The sequence below is a fragment of the Cydia fagiglandana genome, chromosome 19, assembly GCF_963556715.1.
Source record: "Cydia fagiglandana chromosome 19, ilCydFagi1.1, whole genome shotgun sequence".
NCBI lineage: Eukaryota > Metazoa > Arthropoda > Insecta > Lepidoptera > Tortricidae > Cydia > Cydia fagiglandana.
In genome coordinates, this window is record NC_085950.1 from 4,490,844 (window position 1) to 4,501,406 (window position 10,563).

A 10,563-nucleotide genomic window follows, 5' to 3' on the forward strand; every position below is an offset into this window, starting at 1 on the left:
CCAACCGGCACTTATGGAGGTCCAAGAGGGAGGCCTATGTTCAGCAGTGGACGTCTTATGGCTGAGATGATGATGATGAAACCCTATCACTTTGAAAATAAAGTTCAAAATCAGGTGGGAAATAATTCCTCCCTTTTAACCGCCATAAAAATTTTTATCGAGCGTGCTCGTGTCGCCGGCGGGTCCCTACGAAGTTACACGAAGATTTATCTTATATATCAGACCGCGGCGAAATGTCTTAAAGGCTTAAATAATGTCTATATTAGCACAGAATAAATATTAGTACTATGTACAGAAGACTCACTCTCTAACAAAACGCGTCTGTCACGATCAGCACGGATATGGCCGCTAGGTGGCGACAGCGCCACGCGCGGCTTATGGCAAACCCCAAAATTGCGGTCGAACAGATGTACTTTTAGATACCTATAGGCAAGCGACGTACGCGCGGAGTGAGTCACGCCTAATAATAGACACTAAGAAGTCTAAAACTAAAATACCGGTGGTCTGTGTCGAAATGAAATGCAAGTTTTAAAACAAAGCATCTTTATTGTAATTTATTCCATAACTTCTCGTTAAATACAAAATAATACGGAGATGGGACTCTTAGAAAAATAAACATCTCAATAAATATACGACAAACACAAGTCAAAGGCGGACTTTAGGCAAAAATATCACATATACAGTCGCCATCTGATATATCGGAGCGGCCGAGGTGTTCACAATATCTGAACACGCACTCTAACGCTTTGACATTAGAAGCTTGTTCAGATATTTGTGAGCGCCTTGACCGCTCCGATATATCTGATGACGACTGTACCTTAAGAATATCTGTCACTCTATTTTCAACTCTGAACAGAACACATAAGGTCTTTGTTTCTTCAAAAAGTTGCAGATATCATTTGTGTGATATTTTTTCCTAAAGAACGTATTTTGTCAATAATTTTCAACATGTCACAATGTGGTTTATCTTCTTTAAGCTTCATAAATATTTACACAGATGTAGCACAATTATTTTCCATCGTATTTTCACGGAAACGTACGAATGTGTCTTGCTATTTCAGTCAGTCTCTGTACAAAAAGTACTGAGGTTGACTGAAGTAGCATGACAAATACGAACGTTTCCGAGAAAATACGATGGAAAACAATTATGCACTTCATCTATATACGATGGACTGGACTTAGGTAGCTTTTTAGGTACAATATGATGCAAATGCATAGTCTAATAAAACATGGTCTTCTCTACCCAGAGTGACACAAGCCTACGTCACATTAACATGGCCGCTATATATAGCGCTATCGCATATTATCATATAGCGCTGTCGCATGATGACGTAGGCTTGTGTCAGTCAGGTGACCTAGAAAAGACGGCAAGAGAGTACCAGGCGGAGTATATTATTATACCATGATGCAAATGCTATTATAATATAGGTATGGAAGAGATATATCGAAATATTAAATCTAAATAGTGACATATCGCATTGTGACATATTGAAGATCCATATGTCAAATTGATAAAAAAGTACAGAAAAGAATATTACACTTAAATCTGATTTAAAATCAGCGTCAACTTCATAATATAAACTTATACTAATACAAAACATTACGTCTAGCGTGTAAGAAATATATTAATAATAATTGTACAATATCAGTATCATTGACTTACCTGATGCCACAGTAAATAAATAAAAGCAGTAGCCCAACTTTAATCAGCAACAAAATCTAGGGTTACCACTTCGTAAAGAATCAACCAAGACTTTTTCAAACAATTAATTGTCATTATTCAAAAATTAAGCTACTGCATATTATTTATAAAATGTGATTACTCTGCGGGTATTTTATCCACATACTCATTTACAATATAAAGATAACTGGGATTGCGTATGTGGTATAAAGCAAAGTTGAATCGATCTATTATTTTCGCAAGATCATATTCAACCTGTCGTTCAGAAATCAATCCTATTCACCTTTTTATAAGGTATGATTTCGAACGGCAGTTTTTACAGATTTTTACTTTACCCGCAGAGTTTGTGATTAAAATTATTAAAAAAAAAGAAACTGTCATGTTCTAGCGTAAAATTACTATACGAATTTGTGATATATCAGGTATACTGGAATGTCCGGAATTATGACTTATATGAGTTATATAACGTTTATATAATGGAGTTACGGTACACGACATCGATGAGCTTCAAGCTATATAGCTGCTTTATAATGGGCCCACTAAAAAGTACCTTATGTATATTGTAATGAGGTTCATTTTTGTTCCGCCGCGGACCCTTCCACGGTTGTCATTTTTATTGTGCATGCATAGAAAAAAATGCTCAACTGGCCCTAACATTAATCCTAAACATTGACCACTATGCATCGTCATTAATTAAAATGAATTTCGTAAACGAACACGAGACGCAAACACAAGTTACGCAGTCGGTCGAAAACGATCAGTCAAAACGCATGCTTTAATATTTTCTTTTTATTACACCGGGCTTTTTGACAACCCTAAGCAATCGCCCAACTTGCAGCTCTCCGATTGGTTTAAAATCGAGTACGCTGATTGGTCAAACGATTTCACTTTACGTGAAAAAGTTATGCGATAATGAGTGTTATCGTCAAGGCACTAGAGTCCCTAATTGCACTCGCTTCGACTGAGCATGTCCGACCTCTGATCCTATCGACTAAGTAGTAGCACCTAAGTAGTGAAATATATTAGAAGTTGTAGCAACACGTCATATATTATATATTTAATTTAACATATAATTTTTGAAGTGCCCGACTTTGCGTTCGTCTGGTTAACCATTTTGTTAAACCCTCAGAGTTTTTTAATATTACCAGTACTTTATATTTTTAGGGTTGGCAATTTTTTACGTATTTTTTTTTCTTTTGAAGTAACGAAAGTCGAGCGTTAAACAATTTATTATTAGTCCCGCATTACATTGTAGTGGTTTTAATCAAGAGAGAGAAAATATCATTTTTTATAATCTAAAAAACGGTGGTTTACCTCGTGTGACATTGTTTTAAAGCTATCCCATATTGAAAACATTATTAATATTGAAACGTTATTATATTTTTAATACACGAACACTTTTTTTACTATGGCAACATTTATTTCTACAAAGCCTGAGAACACACCGCGAAAATTGAAATTTCGTTTTCTGCATCTCTTTCTTGCGTATTCGAGCGATAGAGAGGCAAAAAAATTCGCGGTAGACCTGATAAAATTGGTTGTATGAAATGCGTTGAACCTATACTAAGCCTTATAAAAATGCTTGAATATCATTGCCAAACTTACATTTATTTATACAAATAAAATTGCAAGATAAAATAAATCGTAGGTGCGTTTCGACGTCACAACATCCAATAAAAGATTAATTAACTTTCATAATTAATTAATAATAGTATAGCGTAACTTATATTAATATTCGCAGTGTTGTCGCTTAGAACTATCGTATGTAGAGTTTACATACAAGTTTAAGAAACGTGGCGGCCATTTTGTGGAGATCCGCCATTTTGATTGCATTGCACTAGTCGACCTTATTTTATTTAAACCGCTTTCACTAGTCAACCATACCAGAGAATACAAACGAACAAAAAGGACTTATTTCCGGTAAAATTAGTTTGTTGTTCTAAAAAAAATTTACTAAAATACTCATAGGTTTATTTAAAAAGGGGTAAAATTCAACTGAAAACGCTATGAATGTCATTTTTTTCTACCCCATGAGAGGTTAACCCTTGACCAGGCTAAGGGATATATTTTCCCACATACGGCACAAACATGTGTTCTATTTCCTATGAGTAAGACTGAAAATCGATAGTCATTATTGAAATGTCAGCCTGGCAAAGGGTTGTACTTCAAATATTTTTTAATTTGTTAAAGTCTAACAAGTCGTCTTTAAACTTAGCATTGTGCAACAACCATGGTGTATATCTAAGGTTGTGTGTTTGTATGGTCGACTAGTGGAGCGGTTCGCGCGCTCTCGGTGCGGGTTGGCGACTCGGTGTCCTGTTACGGCTGCGTGCTCTGTTGTTGGATTTCTATCTTCTCGACCGTCATGTCTGGATTCATCGCTGTTGCCTCCTGCGAAAAATAAAAATGGTTAATTTGGTCTTATTGGCTCTGGCGGGTATGGGAAATGTTAATGTCTGTCAAGCCGGATATGTCAGTAGCAATGTAATAGTACATTATTGTCGAGGCTCGGAAGTAGCTACTTGCAGGCTGAGGATTCGTTTTAAACGGACGACCTTGGGAGTCCGTTTAATTGAATCCGAAGCCAGCAAGTAGCCTTCTAGCCGAGTCATATATAGTGCTTTTCTCAAAAATGGTGCAAGAAATATAAATATCATAGAAATATTTTACAAAAGCAACATTCTTACGTATATATTTTCACAGAACAAAGCCCTTGCCGCCTTTTTATTTTTTTTAATAAAAAAATAGAAGTGTATTTTTCTGCCGAAAATACGCCAACCTATTTGAGACAGCTAAATAGTCGCGGTACTAATCATCTGTTTGGCTGTTTAATGGGCCTGTGCCTTCATTTGATATGGCCATTACAACTTTTAAAAAGTTTGGAACTCGACAAATAATGGAATTTGTATGCAACATTGCAGTCCTAAAATCGAGACTGCAATGTTTTTAACTTTTTAATTTTTGACTGACCATAAACTCCGTGCTTCGCGACCTATTTTTTAGATGGCAAAGTCGACTTTGCCGTCCATTTTTGAGAAAAGGTAACTAAAGTATGGTATCTGTAGGAAATAAACAAAAAGCAGCAATGTACATCGAACAACGATGAAATGTAAACAAAACAGTTCAATGAAAGTATGTACCTGTATGGCCTCGGCGAGCGCTCGGTCGTGGTCTATCGGGTCTCCGTCGGATTGAATGGTGATCTTCTGTTCTACGCGCGTCTCCACTACTCCATTCCGCTCCGTCTTGTACTGAAAAAAAAACATTATAAAGTCAGTAGCGTCCTACGGGTATAACTTTTACAAGCTTTTTTAGTTTTACCTAACCGTTGTCTGTCTGTCTGTCTGTCTGTAATCAAATCTTGCAAGTTAAATTTGATCCACTTCCCGGTTTCCGATTGAGCTGAAATTTTGCATGCATGTATAAATCGGATGACAATGCAATATTATGGTACCATCGAGCTGATCTGATGATGGAGACAGGAGGTGGCCATAGGAACTCTGTGATGAAACAACGCAACCTAATTGTGTGAGGGGTTTTTAGAATTGTCTCGATGAGTATTAGTTGTCTGTTGTAAGAAAAGTACAGTCAGTTTTGGAAAAAACTTTTTATAGAAGATCTTTCTGTACAGTCATTATTCATTATTCGCGGCAGGCTCTCAGTATGCGCCAATGGCGCCCCCTACGCGGAGTTTTGGGACCTCCCGCCAAAAGGAGCAAAGTTCATCCTGACTTCTTAGATACATGGCACACCAAGAATAAGCAGGTATCTCGCTCGTAACTTCCCAGAACGTGCAGAATGTGGAATGACTTGCCTCCTGAGGTATTTCCTTTGCGCTACGACATGGGATTCTTCAAGAAGCGGGTATTTAGGCTTAAGTGGCTCCTGTGATATAACACTTTAAACTCTCGCGTTTTCAAGAATAAGCAGGTATCTCGCTCGTAACTTCCCAGAACGTGCAGAATGTGGAATGACTTGCCTCCTCTGAGGTATTTCCTTTGCGCTACGACATGGGATTCTTCAAGAAGCGGGTATTTAGGCTTAAGTGGCTCCTGTGATATAACACTTTAAACTCTCGCGTTTTGTACACATTTAATTACACAAACGGGTCTACCGCGATATAATTTGATTGTTTTCACCTTAAATTCCGACGTTTCAGCCGAGTTTCACCAGCTGTGGTCACGGAAAGACCACAAATGAAATTATATCGCGGTAGACCCGTTTGTGTAATTAAATATGTGGCTCCTGTGATGTTGCTTATGGCCATGGGCGACGATGACCGCTTCCCATCAGGCGGCTCGTCTGCTCGTTTGCTATCACACAAAGAAAATTGCCCATAATGGCGTGTGGTAATAGGACTTACGGTGATGGTCTCGACCGTGCGCGTCTTCGAGCTGATGGTTTGCGAGGACACAATTTCGCCGTCCTCGTTGATCGTCGTCTCTTCAGGCTCCCCTGCGCTTGTTGTTGTCTGGAATTAAACACACAAGTTAAATAAAAATAAATATTATAGGACATTCTTACACATATTGACCAAGTCCCAAAGAAAGCTCAAGAAGGCTTGTGTTATGGGTACTCAGACAACGATATATATATAATATACAAATACATAGAAAACAACTATGACTCCGGAACAAATATCTGTGTCATCACACAAATAAATGCCCTTACTGGGATTCGAACCCAGGACCATCATAGAAGAACATAATAGAAGGAAAAAAGCGGCCAAGTGCGAGTCGGACTCGCGCGCGCAGGGTTCCGTGCCATTACGCAAAAGACGCCGAAAAATTACGTTTGTTGTATGCAGTGCCGGATTTAGAGATTTGCCGCCCGTAGGCTATGCCGATTTTGCCGCCCCTATCCGCCTCGTTCATAGGTTTTTTAAAGTACTTTCCTGTCAGAGGAGTTTAATTTTATAGTACAACACACCATAGCCATATTAAAATGCATATAAGGTAACGTCACAAATGTCACATTCTAGATACAAATTTATATGGGCCGTTTTTGTCACTCAATCAATGACGATGCAACCTCTTTATATTTGCCTGATCTGATCGGTGACCGGTGGGTACCGCTGGGTTTTGGCCATTGAGAATCAAGGTGAGGCATTGGCAGTCAGGCTGGATATAGCTAAGGAGTTCGGTCGGGTCTGGCATTGAGTCTGCTCGAAAGACTATGCCCTACAAATGGATCGCTAGCTTTTTATCCGGTAGACGCATATGAGCCGTATAGTAGACGGAAGCTGCTCCGATAGCGTGGACATTACCGCTGGCGTTCTATTAGGTTCTGTGCTATCATTCAATGATATGGTCAGATGGGTCACAATAAAATGTAGTTGGATAAACGAAAACGCGAGCGTAGCGAGCGCGAAATTATTTCGAGAAAATAGTACGTAGGTAAATTTTTAGGGTTCCGTACTTCAAAAGGAAAAAAAACGGAACCCATAATACCAGGAAGATACAAGAATCGACGACCATCCCAAATTTACAATGTATATATAGTTCGTTTTTTTAGCATTAGAAAGAACTTGCAAGAAGGTAAGCGATCTTGACATGTCTTTTAATTGAAAAACGCTTTATAAAAATATAAAATTATTACTTATGAAAGCAGAAGAATATAAATGATCGTATTAGATTAATGATTGTTACATATTTGCCGTAACTTATTTATAAAATGTGTTTTTCAATTAAAAGACACATCAAGATTGTTTACCTAATTTGTAATGCTAAAAAAAACGAAGTATAGTCAGATGGGTCACTGATAATGTAGGTACTTAAATGAAAACGCGAGCGCAGCGAGCGCGAAATTTTTTCGAGAAAATGGTAGGTGGGTAGGTACATTTTTAGGGTTCCGTACTTCAAAAAGGTCTTGACATGACAGAGGGCGGCAAAATCGACAAATTATGCTTGCTATTTAAATTTTACAAATAAATTCTGGTCTACCCTATCTGAACAGCACATAAAATATTGTTTTGACCCAAATTTGCCGCCCCCTTAAATCTGCCGCCCTAGGCTTCAGCCTACTCAGCCTAGTGGTAAATCCGGCACTGGTTGTATGGGAAAAACGCCGACAAATTACGTTTGTTGTATGGGAGCCCCACTTAAATATTTATTTTACTTTGCTTTTAGTATTTGTTGTTATAGCGGCAACAGAAATACATCATCTGTGAAAATTTCAACTGTCTAGCTATCACGGTTCATGAGTTACAGCCTGGTGACAGACAGACGGACAGCGGAGTCTTAGTAATAGGGTCCCGTTTTCACCCTTTGGGCACGGAACCCTAAAAAGCTGAGCAAATTTCCATTCCAACACCACAAAGGCGAACTTATCCCTGTATGGGATCTTTTCCAGTGTATTTAAGATTCTTACCCTGGTGGTGGCCCCGTGAACCATGCTGCCGAACGGAGCGTTCCCCATTACGCTGGTCGTGGTGGTAGTCCTATACGATCCGGGTTCCTGAATCATAAGGACATATTATAATATCATTTGAAGCTGTATGCCTTCTAAAGCTTATACTTTCATTTCTTTTTACACTAAAACTAGAATATTTTTTAGCCATTATGAAGTTACACTGTGTTGGTATTTGGCTAACACAGGTTCTGATGACAATGCCATGTGAAATTCGATTTTTTTTAAAGTTAAATCCTGCCAGAAAAATCAGGTACAATCATCTTGTCCTTTAATTCCCTGAGTGGGTAACTAAAGGCCAAGCCACACCAGCTTGCGTGTGCGTGACGTGCGCGTGTGCGTGCGCTAAAATGTTGGAGCTGCACACGCACAGGTCACGCAAGCGGTGTGCCGTCTCTCATAAGGATCTGTATACTACAACGACGCACGCGCACGTGCACGTCACGCACACGCAGCCGGTGTGCAGTTGTGCACAGGCCTTAATTCACAAAATAATGGCGTTATTCATAAACGCATTACAAGCCTGAATTAGCTATGAATCGTGTGTCTTTATCAGTCATTTTGACTTATGTATTTGTAAGAAAGGGATAAAACATAATTTAACTAATGCTGTTGAAACTAGGATTATATCAAAAACCCAAATTCTTACCTGTTTTCAGTATTTCATCATCTGTGACAAAACTACAGGCACTTACCTAGTGCAGTGCAAAATCAAACTCTAATGCACAAACTGATTGAAAGCTTACAAGAAAACACATTTCTATAGTTACTCTCTAAGACCATGCACTTCAAACCATGCTTCAAAAAGGTACCTTACTGTACGGATAGGATGGTCGTTCTTGTCTACGTGACAGCGTGATAAAACGGTATCCTTCATTCGCGCTCTGTTAAAAAGTGACGGATATTTTGTCACGTGGATAAAGCCATCAATAGTCCTGCTGGTGTAGACTCTACATATGGCTCTACACTGTGCAGTTGGAAACTAAACCTTATGCGCTAGAACTTACGGTGGTGTAGTAGTGACCTTCCCCGGCGCCTTCTTCGAAGTCGATGGGTGTGCCGGAATCTCCGCTAGAGATTGAGCTCTCTGAGCCGCGTCGGGTTATCTGATGCTGTTGTAAGCCACGCGATGTTAGGCATTCCATTCGGGGGGATTCGGGCACGTTCGGAGATATTCGGGAGTATTAATGAAGGATCAGGTGTACAGGAGCATTTCAAGAGTTTGTGATTCACCGTCACAATGATGATTTTTGGAATAATTCAAGTTTAGTGAAAATAAGGTACGTTGATGTATTATGATGTAAAACACCCAGAATGTCAAATGTTTAAATCATTAGAATGTAAAACACCGATGTGGTGGAAAAATTGTGCCGTTATGGCGAAATGGATGGAGTTATCACGATTATGAAGTGTTTAGGTTAGGTTCGGATTGCAAATTCAAGACCATTCAGTTTTCATTCAGGACCGTGCGTCAACCAGTCGGAGTTGATTCGAGATGGAAAAAAAATAAAAAAACGAAAATTAGAACATAATAAATGTCGTGCAAAACTGCTGTTTCAATGATGTTAACCAAAAACATTGAGAAGACTTAAGGACCGACCATACCAAAACTGGGAAACATTTTCCTCTGAGAAAATTTTAAGTTTTGACTGTATATATTTGAAAACCGTTTACAGATGTAGTGCATTATTATTTTCCATCGTATTTTCACGGAAACGTACGAACGTGTCTTTCTAATTCAGTCAGCTTCGGTACAAGAAGTACTGAGGTTGACTGAAGTAGCATGACAAATACGAATATTTCCGAAAAAATACGATGGAAAACAATTATGCATGTACCTGTAGTAGACGTAATTGTAAACATATTTCGTGAGTTATTTCAGCTTTAAGTTTGAATCAGGACGATCCTTTAAATTTAATGAAAGAGCAGTCATAGAGATGACAAAATTAAATCGTAACTGAATTCAAATGATATTAAAAACAAATCAGAAACAATTTAAATGATCCAAACGCATGCAAGAACCATCCAATGGTAATGGCAGATCAATTAGGGTTGTCAATTACCTTATCACCGGTAGTGACCATAGTTTTGACTTCCTGCGTCAAAACCCGCTGTTCTTGCCTCGTGGCTGATGAAGTTAGGGTATGGGCTACTGTCTTCTCTTCCATCTGCTGCGTCTTCGCCTTGGTGTCGAGATCGTGGTGCGTTGTCGCCGTCCTGGTGGTGACGGCCCTCGCCGTGACGTACGGGCTCTTTCCAGTCTCCAGCGGCTCTAGGCTTTCCGCCTAAAGTTAAGGGTTAGACTAGCATGCATCAAAACTATTTACACAATTATAGAACACATTTACTAAGACAGGCTTCTCTATTAAGCTTGAAAAAAAGGGGGGGTAAAATTAAAAGTAAAAGAAGGCCACACGTGACAACAAATGAAATGAGATTTGATTAATGGCGTCTGGCCTGGTATGAGAAAAATG

At 38.9% G+C, this 10,563-nt stretch overlaps 1 protein-coding gene across 7 annotated transcripts in view; it reads right to left on the reverse strand.

The window, feature by feature from the left end:
- Positions 1–526: 526 nt before the first annotated feature.
- The window catches only part of LOC134673837 (protein 4.1 homolog), a 140,030-nt gene continuing 129,993 nt past the window's right edge, over positions 527–10,563 (reverse strand). For 5 of the 7 annotated variants that reach the window (XM_063531866.1, XM_063531868.1, XM_063531867.1 and 2 more), the window contains 6 exons: positions 10,153–10,374; positions 9,097–9,201; positions 8,051–8,137; positions 6,045–6,152; positions 4,822–4,932; positions 527–4,072 (listed from right to left, as the gene is read on the reverse strand). In XM_063531866.1, the coding sequence (XP_063387936.1) occupies positions 4,001–4,072; positions 4,822–4,932; positions 6,045–6,152; positions 8,051–8,137; positions 9,097–9,201; positions 10,153–10,374 (705 nt within the window). In that variant the 3' untranslated portion in view covers positions 527–4,000. The remainder of the gene's footprint in view (positions 4,073–4,821; positions 4,933–6,044; positions 6,153–8,050; positions 8,138–9,096; positions 9,202–10,152; positions 10,375–10,563) is intronic. The other 2 variants (XM_063531869.1, XM_063531870.1) reach the window with 2 other exon arrangements.